Source organism: Calidris pugnax, unplaced genomic scaffold, assembly GCF_001431845.1.
Source record: "Calidris pugnax isolate Ruff unplaced genomic scaffold, ASM143184v1 scaffold24, whole genome shotgun sequence".
Classification (NCBI taxonomy): domain Eukaryota; kingdom Metazoa; phylum Chordata; class Aves; order Charadriiformes; family Scolopacidae; genus Calidris; species Calidris pugnax.
The window spans coordinates 11,116,644-11,136,885 of record NW_015090922.1 but is presented as its reverse complement, the minus strand read 5'-3'; the positions used below and the strand labels follow the sequence as shown (position 1 = coordinate 11,136,885).

Sequence of the window (20,242 nt, the reverse complement as noted above, 5' to 3'; positions counted from 1 at the left end):
CCGGCCCCAGCCACCCGCGACCGCCCGCCACCCCCGCGGTCGCGGCAGCCCAGCGCCGGAGGAGCAGGAGGGCACCACGAACTCCCCCGGCCCAAGGCAGCGCCGCCGCCTCAGGGCACGGGACCGCCGTTCCGCAGAGACGCGCTCCCCTCCGGCTGCGCCGCCGGCCCGCCCTGCCATCCCCTCCCGCCCGCGGGCTCCCCCTACCTGTCCGAGCAGCCGCCAGCGGGCTCTGGCCGCTCCCGCACCCCTCGCCTCGCACCTGCCCGCGGCGGGGCGGCGCGGAGAGCCGGCAGCCTCGGCCATGCGGCGGCGAAGAGCACGCAGGACCCCAGCTGTGCGGGCGGGGAGCGGTGCCCTGGCCGGCGGGGACTTGCCGCTGAGCCTCCAGCGGCGGCCGGGACCGGCCGGGCTAGGGTTTGAGGGGGAGGAAGTGGGTGGCCATCTTTGTTAAGGGCAGCGCTGAGGCTACGGGCGGCCGCCGCGCTGCGCCCCGCTCTTCAGGCGCACGGGAGGGTGCTTCAGGACGGGCCGCCCGTGGTCTCCGCGCCCGGGGGCGAAACGGTGCGTGGAACGGAAGCGACTTGAGGAAGCCGCGGCAGGGACCGTGCCAGCCCGCCCGGTGTGCGGCCGCCCCCCTGCCCGCCGCGGCTCCGCGCTGACATCAGCGGTGCTCGCCCGCTATGGCTGCTGGCTGAAGCTCCGTGCCGCCATCTTGGCTACGGGCAATCCCGGGAGGGAGCCGGCAGCCGCTCCTGCTCGCCTGCCATCTTCTGTCCCGGGCGGCCCCGCCGGAGGGAGAGCGGTCTGGCCCCGCCGGCGACGGCGAGTCCTTGTGCGGGCCGCGGGCGCTGCCACGGCCTCGGCGCGGCGGTGAGAGGCAGGGCCGGCGGGGAGCGGGGCCGGGGCCGGGCCGGTTTCTCTGGCCCTCGGCCGGGCGGGACGGGGAAGCGGGACAGCAGCGGCGAAACACGCGGGGTCTGTCTCCCCCGCAACGCCGAGGTGCAAAGGTGTCACTTTTCCTGGCAGGGAGGCTCAGCTCCTGTTGCCGTGTTACCTTCTTGAGAGAAAGTGATTTTATTGCTATGTGATACTAGTGAAGGGGGGGGGGAAACTTCCCAAAGCCCTTCTCAGTTTTTGGTTCTTCAACATTTAAACAGGCACAGTTGCACCTTCCTTTCTCTTCATTGGTAGTGCCACTGGAGTTAAACTTCCAAGCGCCAGGAACCACGTTTTGGGGTAACACAGCAGGTTAATACACAAGCTAAGTTGTGTCTAATAGTTGTTAAGAAACAGCTTAAGTTTTACTGTTTCCTATCATCTGATTTGCCTAATGAATCGGTCTCATTTCTTTGAAAGAGACAAAGTTTCGGTTTATGTTATGTATATTTTATATACACAGTGGACATGATCAGCAGGCTGGGATTTTCAGAAATTTCAGCTTGACTATCAAGAAATGAAGGTTGGGGTGTCACGTGTTGGACTGCAAAATCTTCTCCAAGGGCTGAGCTTCAGCATCAAATACTACTCTAAGCATAACCATCTCCAAACAGCGTGTCTTTATAGCAAAATAAAACCCCCAAAATGCCACATCCTGGACTGTTCAGGAAGTACATGCACTCACCAGCCTCTGCCACCTGGAAGCGTCCTGCCCTGGAGATTCTTTTCCTGCAAGGTATGCTCTTAAAGTATAGACTTAATGTCAACGACCACTTTGGCACATCTGTTAAGAATGTGTCATATTTTTCAGATGTTGCAGAAACACATTTTTCCTGAAGAGTTTGGAGCAGAGGGATAAACACTAGGATTTTAGTTATGTTCAAAGACCTATACCATTTTTCAACTTTCCTGTACTGTTTTGATGTAAAGCTGCATTTTGGTTGATTTTCCTGCTGTAGCAATTTTAAAAAAAATTGGTATCTTGTGGGAAGATTCAGGTAAAGTGTCAGGAGAAAACTGCAGGGAGAGATCAGCTAGTACAGAGGCAAAGTGTCCAGACTGACAACGCCAGACTTAACCACTGTCAGCTGCTCAAGAAAACTTGTCTTTTTCTGTGCTGACCAGTAAGTCATGGTTTTGCACCATATTAAATAGTAAAATATTCTGTTGACTTCTCATAATTGTATTCACATGCGATAAACTGAAAGGTACTTGGATTTATCTCTGTTAGTAAATATTGTGTAAATGGGTTGCAGTGTATCATGCACAGAGACAGAAAGTGGTCTGAAATAATTACAAGTCTTCTCTTCCTATGTTTCTAATATAAAGTTCGCTAAAGGTATTATAAAAGCTGACTGCTGTATGATGGTCTGTAAACTGATTTATATGCATAATGTATAAGTACTGTTCAAAAAGATTGGTCTTCCGGTTTCTTTCATATTAAAAATGTTTTCAGATGCATGGTTGTTCTAAAATTGTTTCAAGTTGACAGTTTCTTCAAAGGTGACCGAAAGATCCTCTTGTTGTAACCCTCTTGTTTCTAACCATAACATAAACAGTTAACATAAACAGTTACTAAGTCTGTGTCTGAAACCTAAACAAATATTTTAAAGAGAACATACAAAGTCTTGATGGATGAGACACTGTGGTTCTGTTTATTCATTGGCACTTTAGTAACACAGTTGCAAATGCTGATCTACAACACGCATTCCAGGACACAAACAGGTGGTTTTCACTTGAAAGGGAGCTGTGCATGTTTGCTTTGGAGCAAACATTTGCAAACCGATTGTCACCGAGATCCTCTGCTATCCTCAAAATATTTCTCTATGCTCTTCTAAATGACTGTTTTCTCCCCAGGTAGGGAGGTGTACAGTAACTCTAATATATACCTTGCACAGTGGCCACCAGCTCCATACAATATTTCCAAATAAATACAATTGCAACCATGGAAAACAAAAGGAGGGGAATCGCCAAAAAATTCATAAAGTGTGGAAGTTGCCAAAATAAATCATAATAAAGGTTTACATAGTTACAAGGAGAGGTTATAAACATACATGAAAGAGACTTCTGAATATCCAGAAACCACATTCAGCTCAGGAAATTCCTCAGCTAAAATTATTGAGGGCTGAGACAATTCCTGTTGGGGAATATCATCTGTGCTTGTCCCATTCTTATGCTTCCCTAAGCATCCATTTGAGTGCACTCTGTGGTTTTTGCTTGCTTTTGTTTTGGGGAACTGTGCTTTCTTATACCAGTTTTTCCACTGGCTGGAGAGGGTTGTTCAACTAACACCTCCTGCAGCTTCTTTACCTTGACCGATTACAGTCGTTCCAGAGCTTCTCTAAGGGTTTTCAGTTTCTTTGGCTTGCACTTCTGATTTGATAACCTAGGCTAGAGGGACCATTGGTCTGCACAGTCCTACACTCTCTCATGAATGATGTGGTTTACATTCATAGGGAGTTTGGAAACTGGAGCAGATCGTTTCTTCTCCTTCCAAAGTCTACTGATAATATTCAAATTTTAGATCTCATGCACTTGAGAAGACAAACCAGGAACAAACTAACAGTTCTTGATGCAAAGTGAGGATGGGGGGAAAAGTATGTGCTGCTTTTTTAAGTTTAGACACATTCACATGATACACTGAATGTTATAAAATGCTACTTCGTGTGATCTGTGTAGTGTTATGTACTGTAATGTAAGTTGTTAAGCTTACTATTTGATTGAATGAGATTTTATAGCAAGGAAAAAGAAGTAGCATTGTGCTAGCAATTTTAACACATTTTAAACATTTTTACAAGAGAAGACAGCTTTGTTGGCAGCAAGGCAGCAGTAGTCTGCTCATGGATCACAGAAAACCACATCCTTAAGCTTATTCCTGATAAAATTGTTGCAGACCCGTATCAGTTCACTGCTTCACTTCATTCTGTGCCTTGTGAACATTTATACTAACACTTTCAAGGAGCTGGAGCAAGAATCTGGACAAGCTGCCAGGGCTCCTTAGGGACAGAGGTGTGGGCGGTGTTGTTGTCTAGGAAAGGAAGTGAGAGATGATACTTTTAAGACAGGAAAATTAGGAGAAAACACCTCTGAAGAAGGTAAAATAGCAGAATTCCGTAAAAAATAACTAAAAAGTAGTTCTTGAACAAGAACAGATCTATTTATAAATAATTGATAAAGAGCATACATTAATAGTACCCTAAATTTTGAAGAGAAGACCTCAATAAATGCATCAAGTAAAGCACATTTTACAACACTTACCTGAAACATCAGGAAGAACTGAAAAGAAAAGCTTACTCGAACTGTGTTTTTTCTTTTTAACGTCACATAATATTGTAATAATGCAAAGTTGGTTTGGGGTCTGTAGCTCAGGAATATCATTATTGCCTCAGTATATTCATGTTGCAGTACAGAGTGCTGGCTTGTAGCCATTGTTGTCTTTCCTTACTTAGCAGGAAGGAACAAAAATCCCTTCTAAAAAGAAGAAAAATAAATCCATAACAACATCAGAGCTTTTGTATGAAGAGCTTCTGAAATCAGAGCAGGAAAACTGGAATGACATTTCAGCAAGTTACAAAACCATGACAAAAAGAATCAAGGAAAAATTAGAAGAATTGCACAAGTGTATGTTCAATTCAGGAAGCCCAAGGGTAAGTGGCAAAAAATACATTTCTCATCACTGAGTACAAATAAAAGGCAGTGAAGCCATTCCTGCTATAAAATGTTGGTTTACTGATTATTTTATGGTGGTACTTTTGAGTTTTGAATGTTTTAACAATTGTGGCTATTAGCAGCATATGTTTAGACAAGCTTATACCTTTTATGATAGTGTATTTAGCTTAATTTCACCGTAGGCAAAAGCAAGTCAAGATAGAATAATTACCTGACTTTTTGATTAAGAATACAAGATATATTTAAGTTACAAGAGCAATAGCAGGTGATCTGGGGCTTTTGCTAAATTTGGGGAGGGTATAGGTAGCTAAAGAAGCCTAACTTTGAAAGAACCTCTCTGATATGTGCAATTCCTTCTACAGTATCAAATATATGTGCTATATTGTTTGTGTATGTTAAAATTGTACTTTACAGAACAATGATTGAATATAGGGATTCTAAGGAAATAGTCTAACTATTCATTGGACTTGAAACATGTTTGGTTTGTATTGAACAGATCAGGTTTGGCGAGAATGTGTACTTTGAAGAGAATGGCTGCATATTTCTTTCAAAAGCAGATGATGGTAAGGGATTTGTCTTCCTAACATGGTATGATTGTTAAAAATGTTGTACATGTATCAGTGTACTTATCTTACATTAGAGCTTTATCACTCTCTTAACTAAACTGCAAATACTTTCATAAAATTCTTTAATGTTTGATTAATAGTTCTAGAATCCTGAGTCTGAAAAGGTGAGGTGAAGAGAATTAGGGAATAGTGTACATTGATACTGAGGCAAGTTTCTGAAGAAGAAAGAGAGAACTCACTTCTTTTCAGAGCCCTAACTTAACATTTTTAAAAAGAAAAAGCACATTCATGCTTTTTTATTTCTGAGGGGGTGGGGAAAATTTACTAATTGTATTTAGTAAAAACAACTATGCTTTAGGTATCTGAACATTGAAATCAATTACATTTACTAGAAGCCAAGATCTACACTTTTAAGATATTTTTAATAATACCTACAAGACTTTTTTTTTTCCTGGAACTGTAATTTTTTTTATTTTTTTTTTTACTTTTACAAAGTGCATTGGCAAATATCTTGCAAGACAAATATTTGGTGTTAATAAATTCCAGCAGTATGATTGTGAATATTGCAGGCAGACTCATTAAATACAGGCATTAACAACCACTGTTCATTTTGACAGTGCCTTAATTACAGGATTATTTTGCTATCTCTTTTTTTTTTTAAATGTACTAGATGAAGAAAATGCTGACATTTTATTCAGTATAGAAGATCTTGGCTTTTCTGATTCCTTTGTTCAACGGATCAGAATTTCACCAGATCAGAGACATATGGCGATCGGCTTAAAAAGTGAAAATTTTGAAGAAGCAACCTGTGTTGTTATGAAAATTGGTCATTTTCCTGTTGTGGAAAAAGTAATTCCAAGTGTATTTAGTTTTGGTAAGTTGTTTATAAATATCCTGTGGATCACACCAGCTTTCAACACAATATTTTTCTTAGTCTACAAATAATATTAACATATTTTTAAAAAGTAAGGAAGGAACGTTTTTAGATGTAATCTTTCTAGCTGTTGAATTGTTTCTTATTTATGATTTCTTCCACGCTGCACAATTACAAGTTACCTGATGTGGATGAAAGTGCTTTCATGATTCAGGTTTTCCTTCGCTGTATAAGAAGCATTTCTACATGTTTGAACAGTCATACATGCCATTCTTTTTATTTAATTCAGTTAACTTCTTTAAAACATTACTGACGTGATGTTTCCAATATAAAGGTCTTTTTGAGAAATGTTATTGTTATTAAACCCTTACAGCTACAACTGAAGTCACTGATAGCTGTAGGCATTTAGCTTTGCTGAAGAGTGTGCAAGAGCTACCTACTGTCAAGTATTGGCTGGAATTTCAACTGGACTGTAGGATGTGGGTCACAATCCAGAGCCCAAAGTCAGTCAGGCCTTAAATCAGTTATTTCAGAACAGATTACAGAGCTTTACAGTGCTGTTATAATAAACAGAGGTAAACTGAATTGAATAGGAAATTAATTTTTTTATAGTATGTTAAAGAATATAGCAAAAAGACTGCAATAGTGTGCATACAGTGTTCTACATCTTGTATTTTGGATTATATTGTTAGATGTCAAGTATATATAGTGCAATAAGCAATTTGCCTGTGCAGGACGAAAACTTAAAACTTGAGGTAAAACTTCCCAGTTACAAAAATGAAGAGAAGCAGGAGTTTCGTGTTTTAAGTGCACAACTGAAGTTTATAAAGCCTGTTGAAAACATGCAAATTTGCCAGTGATGTTTTTCACTATACTTGATTTGAACATCTGTCTAGGTTTGTCTGGAAGAATCGGTACATATAAGAAACTAACTCCCTGTTGCCTACATAGGTGTGTCAGATTATGATGGGCAGTAAGAGTACAAAAAATAACTATCCGAATGGTAGAGATTACACCCGTTTAGTAGACTTACTTGGGTATAAGTGAGGTAGAGGAGAAAATTAGGTCTTATGACCACTTGTAAAGTGTATGCTTGAATAGCAGGCAGACAAATGAAAGTCCTTGAAAATTTACATCTGTGAGTTTTTTAAATGCTTGGCTATAGGATAACTTAGATTTCCCTTCTAAAGCCTTGTCTTCATAGTGACTCAGCTACCTGTGCACTTTGGAGCCACATTCCTGTTTAGATAACAGATTGTTTGCATTACTTCAGTGTGGTACTTCCTCGGGTTTTGCACTGAAAATTAGTATTTATGCAATAACATATTTAAAGCTTATGTATTAAAGGTCATTCTGGTGGCTGTAAGAACAGCAGAGATAGCAGTAATTTGGTTGGATCTGTCAGATTACTAAACTGCAGAATAGGAAGGTTCCTGTATTTATACGTTTCCAGTGTTGGTGAACACATACACAAGCATAGAAAACTGGAGAATTTTTGTCTCGGCAGTACCCACGGGGCACGTGCATCATCTCTTTTCTCTAGAAGTTTTTCATGCAGTCACATGCAGCAGTGCAGAGCTCATGCCCTCTATTGTCTTGCTGACTCCATGTAAACCTCTGTTTCTCTGCTCAGTTTTAAACAGCCACACATCATCTATTTTCCTGTTACCTCCAGAGTCCCCACAGGGTCAAGAGCTTCCTCCTTCTGGGCCCTCAAATGTTATCTGCTGCCTTTTTTAAATATATTACTAGATTCTTCTTCTGTGGGATTCAGAGAAAACATGGAAAAAAACCCCTTTTTGTGGCTTACCCCGGCCTCTTGGATGTAGAAATGCTGTCCTCAGTTCCATGTCAGCTGTAACCCACCTTTTTCAGCATTTGGTCCAGTGCTCATGGACCTCTGTTTTCTCTCAGTTACTGTATATACTGTTCCAAATTTGATATGCATTTGGTTTTTTGGTTTTTTTCCCAGAATGGGCTACAAATGATATTCTGTATTACACAAGTCTGAAGAACCTTAGATGCCAGAATGTGTTTATGACCACTTTCACTCATCAGAAACATACCGAGTTAGTTTATACAGAACAAGATGCAAGGTAATACCTAAAATATAACAAGTCCTTTTCATATTCTAGATTATTTTATAAGAAAATGTAACTGATTTGGAAAACAAATTCTTCCGTATCGTATTACAAATGGTAAAAGGCATTTTTAAGTTATGTTCTGCTGTCAGTAGTGCCTTATGCAGTCTGAGAATGTGCTCTGTTCTCCTCTTGATATGTGATCAACAGAGATTTAACTTTCCTTTCTTACCTCACGAGTTCAGCTGAGTTTATAAATGTCAAGGTCAGTCTCAGGTCAGGGTGTCCTTTAATGAATGTGTGACAGTTTCATACAGGGTAAATCAGACTGTGGATTTCATTTTGTTTTCTCTGCTATTGATGTCTGATACATCTTTTAAAAAACATAGAAGTTCAGGCTAATCCTTGCTCAGGGTAATGGATGAGCAAAATCATTACAGCATTCCCAGAGACAGAACTATTGTTGACTGAATACCCTCTCAATAACCTTTCTTCAAGCAGTGGTTTAGGAAGACAAGAAGGCTCTTGCTAAATTGAGTGCAGAACTAGTTTTTTCAGCCATGTAGCATGTGGCAGTTGTATACAGCATTCCATGGATGTTTGTGATTATTCTTAATACAAGTTACATACTAAGTAAAAAAAATTCAATTATACTTTTAGCTAAAAAAAAAAAAAAAATCTGCAGTTGAGATGGAGTAAATAAGATCCTTTTGTTCCAACTGCATTTGATGCATACTTTTGGAAAATCAAGTTGCACTGACCTGACACTTCCCCACAGGGAAACTGTTGGCATAATTCTGAAGGTCATAGTCATTACAGTAAATCTACTAGAAACTTACTCTAAAGGTTCATGTGCTATTGCAGCTTATAACAGAACTCACTTGTTCATAGGAGGTGGCAAGACATTCTTTTGTATTGCCATTGAGCGGTTCCGTTCTACATCTCACCAGTTCTTTCAGGGGCAATCAAATATTATTTTTTTAGAAGTTGGAAATTTCTTTATTTCCTTAAAAATAAAAAGCTACAAAAGCAAAAAAATACTGTAATATCAAGGTCAGAGTCCTTGGGGAGAAGTGTGACCTGCATTTCAGCTTGACTCCCTTAGAGGTAAGGTCAGCAGAGCTGAGCCGTTGGAATCTCTGCTGAATGCAGTGCCGCGCTCTTGCCAAATTCGTGTGTATTAGAGAGGCAGGAGGCTGATTCCTTGCAGACTTTAGATCCCCCACTGTGCCTGTCCTCCTAAAGATGTCAAGAGGGTGCAATTAGAAAAACACAATAGTACAAAAAAAAAAATTGGAGTTCCTCCACCTGCAAATAATTAAAGGCACTGAAAATGCTATGTAAAGCATCCTTTCCTTCACCAGTCAAATATTTTGAAGTCTAGAGGGATCATTATTGCAGTCATGTATCTGATCTGTATAATGCAGATTACAGTACTCAACCCTGCAATTTCTTGATGAAATCTTCTAGATCTTTGTGTTGGACAGTTTTGCCTTTAAAGACATCCAGTCTTAAAGATTCAAAATGGCAAAGAAACTGCTATGTCCCAAGATGTGACATTCCAGTTAATTAGGATGACTCATAGACGTTTGAATCTGAATTTCAGCCTGAACCTGTCTAATACTAGCATCCAGCCACTGGTTATCATTCTGTTTTCTGTTTCTAGATTTTAGAAACGTTTAAAACCAGTAGATAGTTCCTAGTTTCTTAGATATAGTTCCCAAACCAGTTCCTAGTTCCCAGCTTTATCACTGCAACACTGTCCTCAGTGGGTCTCATACTGGCCTCTGTACTTTTAAGAAAAAAATAGTCTCTTTTGCCTTACTTCAGACAAAGCTAGGTCGTAACAGGCATTTTATCAATTTATCTTTATAATAGCTCCCAGTTACCTTTTGTTATTGCCAATGATGTCCTTTATTAATTTCAGTTTAATTATCCATTACTACTATTTTTTAAAAATAGGTTTATGAGCTCAATAAGAAGTTGTATGTTTTCCCTGAATTCTAAAGCCTATATACATCAATGAGCTTCCCATCTATCTCAGTGGTGCAAAAACCTGAATTCAGTTGGGCAACCACTGAACTGCTTTCCTTGCAGATTTCAGGTTCCACTCACACGATTGTGAATTTTTGAGTCCCAGGATAAATGAAATAGGAGTGGGTTTGGGAACCAAGTCGCCTGGAATTTCTCCAGCCTGGTTACAAGCATGCTGTTTCTTACCTTGCAGATGGAAATCTCTGTGATTCTGAAAAAAACAGTGTATTTTTAAAACACTAATAAAGTTTAAGCTTTTTTTTTTTTTTAATTATTCCTCACAGATTCTTTGTGGACATACATTGCACAAAAGACAGGCGCTTTCTCACTATCAACAGCAACAGCAAGACAACCTCAGAAGTTTGGTTGGTTGACTGTAGACATCCTTTTAAGTTACCTGCTCTTGTACAAGCACGAACAAAAGGGCTCATTTACCATATTGAACACAGAAATGACGAGTTATATATTCTTACAACATATGGAGAACCTGCAGAATATAAGGTAGTTTCAACTGATAACAAGATTCATAGGATTCATTCAGATACTTAGTGCAGATCATATAGAAGTAGTAAGGCTGGCTTTTAGTTCTGTGCTTCACACCTTACTGAAATAATTTAAGAGAATTACATAGAGTGCTGCACAGATTGAAAGACTGATAGTAGTACATGAAGCCTCACCTGTAGCATTCAGTTAATTTGATTCTAACTCCTTTAGCAGCATCAAGAAACGAGTATGCTTTAACAGTAATTTCCCCTACATTAAAATTTAAGTTGGTGATCTCAGTCTACGTAACCAAACCACCTACAGTTCTGCTGGCCACACTGAAAGCACTTATTGCCTGAAAATCTTCTATAGATTAATCTACAAGAATTGAACTTAGTTTTCCAGATGTTACTGAATTGTCCAAGTCCAATTTTTGGACTTTGTCCAATTTTTGCCCAAGGAAAGAGAGTTTAAAACCCACCAGTTTTAGTCAGGCAACCCCCCCCCAATACAAACTAGTTTTGGTGGTTTTTTTTTCCCCAATAAAAATGTTGCATGAGATCACCTATGTGTCTCTACATCTCATTTGTAATTCTTACATCTTAGTAATGTAAGGTTGTTTTTTGTTTTTATAGTTGATGAAGGCACCAGTAACTTCTAGTGGCATGGAGAACTGGCAGTTAGTTTATGCACTGGAAGAGAAAACCAAGCTAGTAGACTTGGAGATGTTCAGTGATCACTGTATTATGTTCCTGAAGAATGCTGGTCATCTTTACTTAAATGTGATTTCTTTTGTTTCAGATTCAGTTCAGTCAATAAAGGTACGTTTTAGCTTGGCATAAGCAGCATAATATTCTTCCAGCACTAGTTGATTTTTTTTTCCTTTTAACTTAACATTATAATGAAAGCAAAGATAAATTTCAAGAGTAGAAGTGGTTTGAAAACTATAATATTGCCAAGTTTGTCATTATGACCAACTGTATTACCTCTGGCTGTTCTTCAGGGTTTCACGTGGTGGCTTATTGCAGCACTTAGAAAGTTAAGAGAGCGGCCATCCTGTGAGTGAGTTCTTTCTTCAACATAATACAGTCAAGCTCTTTATAATACAGATGATTTCTAATGTAAAATAGGACTTGATTCCCTAAGCAGTCTACTCAGTTTTACTGGGCCTATTTTTGGTTACGCTCAATCAGTGTGAGAAAGGAAATAAGCCTGGCCCTCCCACAGAAGAGAGATGAGAACGTTTAGAAGACAGGTATGGACTCTGTCCTGTAGTAAATGGGAAGAAGTTGATACTGCAGTACAATTTGTGCAAAGTATTTCTTCCCTTCTCTAGTTATTGCTTAATACTTGTGGATTAAAACCAGAGTGACTCAATTCAAAACCACCCTTTCTTTAAACCATTCAGATGAAATTTAATTGATTTGTTTGCCTGAAAAATACAATCTGAACTACTCGCAAGTTTATTGCGACAGGCTACCAATGCTGCATTCTATACAACTGCTACAGAAAAAGATTTTCAACAAAGTACACTGTATGGTCTCTGAAACCTTCATTTTTGAAAATGGTCACAGTTTATTTATTCAGAAAAGGTCTGCAGTCACTCTGGAGAACTTGGACTTTTGCTGCCATTTCAGAAGTCTCTAGCAATCTAACCCAAGTAAGTAGTGGCCTGGCAGAGGGTTTGACTATGTCCCTGCTGCTCTCAAAGAATGAATCTTGATTTCTTTTATTCTTAGCAGAGTTAAAAATCTTAAACATAATAGCAGTAAGTGTCTGAGGGTGAATGTGCCAGGAAAAGGTTTTGTTCTTCACAATGGCTGGCACTAGGAACAAAGTTAAGAGGCAGGGGTTTTCTGTGGCTTAGCATTACTGAGCTAACTCACAGCAAAAGCTTAACAACTGACATGGACTTGGCTGTATAACATGTTGAAGTAGGACTGGAAATCGAAGGGGAAACAGGATCTAAAAAATAAAAACAATGCAGAATCATTTCAAAGAATGTTTTAATTTAAAAACAAAATCTGCACTAATGCCCATTTTGAACTGAATTTGGACTTATTTTTCTTTTTTATTTCATTGTTAAACTTTCTCCAATGGCCTTAAGGGAAAAGTTTGGCAAAGTCTTTCATTTTTTTGACTGTTTCATTACTGAATTTAAAAGAAATACAGATTGTGCCATATAAAAAACTGAAGATAATTAGCCTGATATTCAGAATCTTTTCCTCTGAAGGACACACTAGGCAGAATTTACAGAAGCAGTGTAAGGGTCTCATTTGAAATGCCGTGTTTTCTCAGCTACCTACGTGGGCCTGTGAATTTGAATTGGAATCTCATCCTGAACATACCACCAGCACTTGCTATTTTCAGCTCACCTCCCCAGTACACCCCCCTAAGCGTTTTGCATATTCGTTTAAAGAAAATAATCTCATTGAACAAGCTGTGCAAGAGGTACCAATTATCACGAATTGTCACACTACACGTTTACTAGCTAAAAGCAAGGTAAGATTTTTTTCAGTCCTTTTCCCATTCCCTTTATTCTCCTCTTCCTCTCCACCCTTTTAAAGAAAATGCATTTGGCAGGGAATAGAGATTAAAACCGTAAAGAGCAGTTGGTGCTATAGTTACTAAACAGTGGGTGTTTTCTTCAGTGCTATAGAGAAGAACAAGAAAAAGTCGTGATGAGATATTTTTTTTTCCCCCATTAACCTGGGGTATGCTCGAGGAGATAACAGTACACGATGAGTCAAGAATCTTAGTATAGTATAACTTAGAATTTCTGGTTGATGTATGGTATAATACTCTCCTTGACAAATGAAAAAGGTATCAGCTGTTCAAAAGAACACCCCACAACCAGCTGCACAGTATAGAACAAGAAAGGAAAGTTTAAACAGCCTGAGTTTAAAAAATTGGAGATGTTAATAAAGAGTTTGTGCTGCAGTAAGTGGTAAACTATTTTGTTAATAATAGATATTCTTGGTGTTAAAAGGGGAAGGAAGACTTGGATGCTTGGGTAGTTTAAAAACTCCTCAGGTGTTGCACTTAAATGAATTTTATACTCTGCATCCACAAGCCTACACAGCAGAGGTTCAGACTTGCTTTATTTTTCAAGAGTGCTTTGTACATTCTAAGTGAAAAAAATTACTGTAATCAAAAAAACACATTTTAAAATAAATAATTGAAGTTTTCATTGCCATGTGTCATTGAGATTTCTGAAATGTCCTTTATTGTAAAATACTCCTTCATTTCCAGGATGAAACTTTGGTGCCAATTACAGTTTTTCATAATATGAATTCTAAAGAGCTACACAGGAAACCACTTCTAGTTCATGTATATGGAGCTTATGGCATAGATTTGAACATGAGCTTTAAAGAAGAGAAGCTGATGTTAATTGAAGAGGGTTGGATATTAGCATATTGCCATGTTAGGTAAGTCAAATATAAAATGGAATTAAGATTTTAATCTCCAGGATATTTCTTGATATGCAACTGAAGAGGTACAGAAATATTTTTTTTTATTTATTTAGCTATACCAAATTCTTCATGCTTTTCACTTCCATCTCTTTTTAGATTTTTTTTAAAGTATTTTTTTAAAAAATAAATTTACCTCAGGGAAAAAAAAAAATCTTTCAAGACCACATACTGTATTTAGGTTTCTCAAATCAATAGGGTGGTTGTATGTAACTTTTAATCTTTTGAAGTCTCATTACTGCTTGTCTCATCTTTGCTCAAGAAAAATTTTGATAACATGTTCAAATTGCATTGAGATGCTACTTCCCCCTCTTTCCGAGGGCATTGTGTACTAATGTTCAGTTTGCCTCTTCTGAAAGCCGTTTGCCTTCCACAGCAACAACTACGCATTTAACCGGCATCCCCTGTTCTTTTATTGGCTAAATCCTTTGTCTCCAGTTTGGCTACAGATCTACTAGTTTTATAAAACCAGTCTGTACAATAGGCTTCACATTTTCATGGAGATAATAATTCAGTAGGTAAAGAAGATAACAAAGGAATCGCTTTAGGGAGGAGAAGGAAGGGGGAGAATGAGCAATTGTTTGAAATACCAGTTCCAAAACAAATTCAGCATACAAATATATCCAGTCTGCTATATTCAGCAGCAAGCATTGTGCTTTTTTTCCTCCCACTCCTCTAAGTATCTTAAGATGCAAGTCAGTCCTAGATGAAGATGAATTCTTCATACAAACATGAAAAATGCTGGGAGACTCATCAGTTAGTTAATTTTAAACTTGAAGCCTGAACAACAAAATCTCAGATAACTTAGAACCAAAACTGTAGTTGTGGAGAAAGCAAAGTAAATACATATTAAAATTCTGTACTACTAAATACAACATTTCTAGTAGTATTTGAAATCCACAAACTAAAAAAACCAACCCAAACCCACCTTTTTAACAGGTCTCAAAATCTAAGCTACACAGAAGACAAATCCTGAGAGTCTCAGTGTGGAGCTAAAACATACTATTTTACTAGTTTTCATAAATGCTAGTGTTAATGATATAAGTATTGAAAGTAGTTTAGACTAAGTTTTATGTATAGAAATATAATACTAGTGTTTGATTTTGTATTGCCTACAATGACAGCATCATTCCTAATGCGGTGCTCTTCCTGTGAGTTCCAGGTCACAAGCACACCGAGTGCCCTTATGTGATTTGGATTTTAACCAGTCATCATGCATGGATTTTTTTTTGTTTGCGTGTTGTATATTTTAGCCATAAAGGAGGTAAAGACAAGAATAGAGAAGAGTTAATTGGGCAGGCAAACAAAGGTTTTGCAGTTCTGTGGCTGCTGCTGTCCTTTCATTATCTGGAACTTTGCCGTGTGATATTTCCCAAAGGGACTACAACTTGACTTGCTTTAAATTTCAGGGGTGGAGGAGAGCTAGGCCTCAGCTGGCACAAAGATGGATGTCACCGTAATAAACTCAAAGGTCTCCATGACCTTAAGGCTTGCATCGTGCTGCTGCACCAACTAGGATTTTCCCAGCCAAAATACACAGCAGTGGCAGCTGCCAGCGCTGGAGGAGTTCTTGCAGGAGCCCTGTGCAACACTGATCCAGAACTTATCCGAGCCGTGGTTTTACAGGTGAGGTCCTGCAGATCTTTATGGATCATGATGTTAAACTATATCCCCCGTTTCATTCTAGCAGTTTCAGAATTGGAAACATTCCAATTCAGAATTCTTTTTCCTCATTTGTATGAGAAAACATTGATCCTGTGTCCTATTTGCCAGCATTTTCTTTTTTCTTTTTTTTTTAATAACAACTCCTAAGGCTCCTTTTGTAGATGTTCTAAATACTATGATGAAAACTCATCTCCCACTGACAATTGAAGAACAGGAAGAATGGGGAAATCCATTAGCAGATGAAAAATGCATGGAGTATATCAAAAGCTATTGTCCATACCAGAATATTAAGACACAGGTAAAACTATGCTTACTGTGTGGAATGCTACAGTAATAAAGTGTAACAGTTTATAAGGGAAAAAAAAAAAAGCAGATAACTGGAATTTTTTTTTTTTAAAAAGTCTATTTTGCCTGGGTATTTTAGGATTGTCTTAACTGTTGCTTTGTGTTAAAGTGAATCACCAATACAAATATAAACTATTTCACTAATAATCTTGGCAATATTTGGAGTCATAATTGACTACTGAAACTAACCAAACACCTCCTAAATAATCAAAGGATTTAAAAAACTGTTTTTCTTATAGGACTGCCAGGAAGGAACAGATTTCTATTTTATAACAAACCTCAACATTTAAAATACTTCCTCCTTTTGTGGGGATTTTCTGTTGTTCTACTGGGTTTTGCAGAGTTTGTCACAGGAGGAAGGAGGTTTTTCCCAATAATTAAATACCTTTTCAGAGGCAAACAATGGAATGGAAAAATAAACTATAGCTTTGACATTGTCATCTCAGGTGAAATCTTTCTTTATTTGAAGTAATGTGTTAGCTGTGTTGCATAGCTTCATTAAGTAAAATCTTACTATATAAAAAAACACTTTATATGTTGTTTACTTATATATATGTTTATAAAGTAGTAAAGTAAACTTTATAAAGTATAAAGTAAACTTATATGTTTACTTACTATAAAAAAAAGCTTTATATGTGTAGAAAGTTTGCAGAAGTAAACCTCACTGTTGTAAGGTGAACCATTCCATGATTATTACTCCCCTTTTCTTGTGATAATCAGCAAGCAGACATGTCAGACCTTTACCAGTGGGGAGAGGATGTTTTTTATTACCTTTTGCAAGTGGATGATCCCCTAATATGAAGTCATTTTTCAGACCAATACACTTTTTGCAGTTAGTGATAAAAGTGCTTTTTTTTATGTATATGTATTATGTAATAGATGCGATTTTAGATAAACCATAACAAGTAGTACAGTACAATAAATGGAGAAGAATTTGTTACTCACTTTGTGATAAAAATCAGCTGTCAAGTATCTAACTGTTTGGGTTTTTTTTTAAATCTCAGTGTTATCCTTCAGTTTTTATCACGGCATATGAAAACGATCAACGGGTACCACTATCAGGAGTTTTACGATACGTTCAGAAACTTAGAAAGGCTGTGCTAGATCATGGCAGCAGGACAAGTAAGAAAGGTAAGAATATTACAGATACACGGACTTAACTAAACCAGAATATTAGCAGTCATGTAATTAAGCATCATAGAGATTGACTCCTCCTTAAATGCATATATTTGTACAATACGATCTGGTATCTGAAGCTCTGAAGTAACTTCCATTACCTGCAAAGATGAGATGTGCAGTCAGACGCCCAAATCAATAAACCTCAGCTGAGATGCATTCTCCAGAGCTTTAAGAGGGACTAGATAGCTCTGCATTGTAGACCTGCCTGGAAATAGTTAAGCCTATATATGTTAAATATTAATAGTGACAAACCACAATGGGCTCAGGAAACCCTCTGAGATGAAAAAAAAAAAGAAAAGGGGAAGAATATGAGCTGAGCTCAGTCTTTCCTCAACACGTGGCGGCTGTTGGACAGGGCCAGGTGAACCCATAGTGTCTAGTCCAGCTACTGACACGGTCAGACTGCGGTTCTTAACAACACATGGATAAAAATCTTATGTTTGCTGCTCTATAAAAACCTGCTTTTCCCAGTTTGCTCAAACTGCAGGTGTCAGTCCAAGTTAGAATGACAACAGTGCCAAGGCACAGACGCTTTTATACCTAAAACTTAACACCAGTTTGGGGACTGTTTCCAGGAAAAAGTGCATTCAAGCCTCTGGGGAGAGGCTTTTACCATCAATACCAAAATAGATCTTGAATTAGCTTTTCTAAATTTCATTATGCTCCTTCTCTGCTAGCAGCAGAACTGCAATGGTTGAGAAAGGATAGCAGGTGCTGCAATTGTTGTTGTGGTTTTTGCTCAGAAAGAAAAAAAGCACATATTTCCCAAAAGATTTAAAGAATAAAGGTGCAAAATATATAAACACTTTTCAAATACATAGTTAATAGAAATACAAATAGCTCATCCAGCAAGCCCCTGTACGAGCCCCTGTCAGGAATTATCTACCCCTAAACAACTGGCATCCCCACTTACCTCTCCTTCTTCATTCAATGTCAAATGATCACAAGCTTCATTGTTGCAGGAAATCGCATCCCTAATATCATCTTAGACATCCAGGCAAATGGCAGCCATTGTGATCCGTCTTGGGAGGATTCACTGGATGGGGTATGTTCCATAACAGGTTGGAGGGAGGGACATGCTCCCCTCGATTGATACTTCAGCCTCTTGAGGGTGTTCACGCAGTTATTGACTGTATGTTAGAAGTATTAAACAAAAAAAACAACCACCTGCTGGAATTAAGGTTGCTCCTGCAACCTTTTGTACAGACTGCAAGAGCAACTGCTAGCTTTATATACATAAAGGAGTTTTTTATATAGATAGATTTATATATATTTATATATATATGAAAGAGCCAGTGACAAAGCCAGATTATTGAACCTCGTTGTGCCTTAAACCTCAAAGTAGTATTAAACTGCAATGTGCTGAGAGCTCTGAATGAAAGGTTCAAAGTTGTGCAGAACATTGTTCCAGCAGGAAAAGTCTTGCACTGTGTAGTAATAACTGCTTAAAATTGTCATAGTGGCTATTTACTTCCATCTTCCTGATGACTAAAATATATGATGGGTTTGATGTTTACATTTTTACGTGTAGTATCAAAGGACACTTACAATTGGGTTTCAACATTTTGCACTTTGTTCAAGTGTGTGTGCTAAAAGCAACGTACTGCTGAGACCTGCCATATGTTACTGATGTGTCAGACTCTCACAGTTGGATTCAAATTTTATTACTGTTAATTTTAACAATTCCTAGCAAATGTTATTTAGTAATTGTGGTAGTTATTCCCAAAATGAATTCCTTCAGGAAAAGCCTTGTCATAGGGCTAAGTAATGCTTAGCATTAGTATGGCAAAGGATGAAGATTAGAGTAGCTGTGCAAGAAACTGAAGGTTTATGGTGCAACAATTCTTTAAATTTTATAATTTTTTTTTTTCATTATTTTAGGTTGCAAGACACCTTGCTTTCCTGAACAAAGAACTTGAAGTATGTAATCTCCAACATCATACAAAATCTTGCCAGTAGCTAATAAACACATTGACCACCTGAAGAACTTTGAGTGAGATTTTTACTTTTTCCCTATAAGTGAACACCTTCTCCAGAAGATCTCTCCTCTTGCATCCCTGCATAAGAAGACAGGAAATTCAAAGCTGGGTGTGACATTGGCTTTTAAACAGAGGAACCAAGAGCCGAATTTCTCCCCTGCCAGCTGGTACAGAAGTAGCTGCCTGCATTAATCGGTGTGTTCGTACGGGTCTGCTCAGATAACCAAACAGAGCAGCTCTGTACAGCTGGAGCTGAAGCACAAGAGTTGGTGCTTAGAGCCCAACACGTGAAGACACACCCTTTGTACAGGCAGCCTCTCCAGTCTAAGACTTCTCTCCCAAGACCACATTGTACACAAGGCAGTAAAACTCCCAAGTATTTTATTTCTAAGTCTCACTAGGGTCTTCTAAAACTAATTCCCCTACATAGGTGATGGTGCCAGTTGCCCTTCCTGGCTACACAGCAGCAGTAGGGTACTGATCATACAGCGGGATCCAACAAACCACAAAGAACAAATGGACTCTCAGAACATGAATTTTCACAGAACTCTTTCATCTGAGTAGATGCAAAGTCTTGAAATTACCTTAACCAGCATGGGAATCTTAACGGGGAGGTGCCAGAGTCCCTCCAGAAAATAAGACGAATGCCCTAGAAGGAAATGCCAGAGTCTCTCCAGAGGATAAATAGAACGCCCCCAATAAAGCAGCGTGATTCATAGCTTAGCTGACCTCTGAGCAAGGCACAGAACTGCTAAATGTTGCTTGTTAAGATGGATGTGTGGTACACACCTCTGGCCAGCAGCTGGTGGAAAACACACTATGTGACCTCCAACCAAAACAGTCCCCAAGATCACCTCTGTGTCCAAAATGGACTGCACCGAGTCAAACGCTTATCCTTTGCATCACGTAAGCCACAGTGGGTGCACCAAATGCAAATCAGAGCACGTGAACAAGTGTG

General features: G+C 38.9%; 2 protein-coding genes across 6 annotated transcripts in view; one reads left to right on the top strand and one right to left on the bottom strand.

Moving 5' to 3' along the window:
- The window catches only part of CAMKMT (calmodulin-lysine N-methyltransferase), a 221,205-nt gene extending 220,639 nt beyond the window's left edge, over positions 1-566 (bottom strand). Inside the window, exon 1 of the mRNA XM_014951053.1 lies at positions 331-566. The gene's annotated coding sequence lies outside the window, so the exon portion shown is untranslated. The remainder of the gene's footprint in view (positions 1-330) is intronic.
- Positions 443-19,292, top strand: PREPL (prolyl endopeptidase-like). Of its 5 annotated transcripts, none has more exons than XM_014951048.1 (15): positions 443-564; positions 1,403-1,675; positions 4,389-4,586; positions 5,105-5,171; positions 5,845-6,048; positions 8,021-8,144; positions 10,448-10,664; positions 11,282-11,467; positions 12,945-13,148; positions 13,899-14,074; positions 15,526-15,742; positions 15,930-16,079; positions 17,131-17,257; positions 18,268-18,350; positions 19,187-19,292. In XM_014951048.1, exons 2-15 carry the CDS (start codon positions 1,457-1,459, stop codon positions 19,262-19,264), a joined length of 2,250 nt encoding a protein of 749 aa, XP_014806534.1. In that variant the 5' UTR covers positions 443-564; positions 1,403-1,456; the 3' UTR covers positions 19,265-19,292. The 5 variants fall into 5 exon arrangements, with proteins under 5 accessions (XP_014806534.1, XP_014806535.1, XP_014806533.1 ...); XM_014951049.1 differs by having other exon boundaries at positions 450-873; positions 4,392-4,586; XM_014951047.1 differs by having other exon boundaries at positions 450-873.
- Positions 19,293-20,242: the final 950 nt, after the last annotated feature.

Bases quoted from the DNA above. Each gene is read 5' to 3' on its own strand.
- PREPL (XM_014951048.1), top strand. From the start codon at position 1,457: ATGAAGGTTGGGGTGTCACGTGTTGGACTGCAAAATCTTCTCCAAGGG. The intron at 1,676-4,388 runs GTATGCTCTTAA...TTCCTTACTTAG, and splicing joins GGAGATTCTTTTCCTGCAAG to CAGGAAGGAACAAAAATCCC. The intron at 5,172-5,844 runs GTAAGGGATTTG...TAAATGTACTAG, and splicing joins TCTTTCAAAAGCAGATGATG to ATGAAGAAAATGCTGACATT.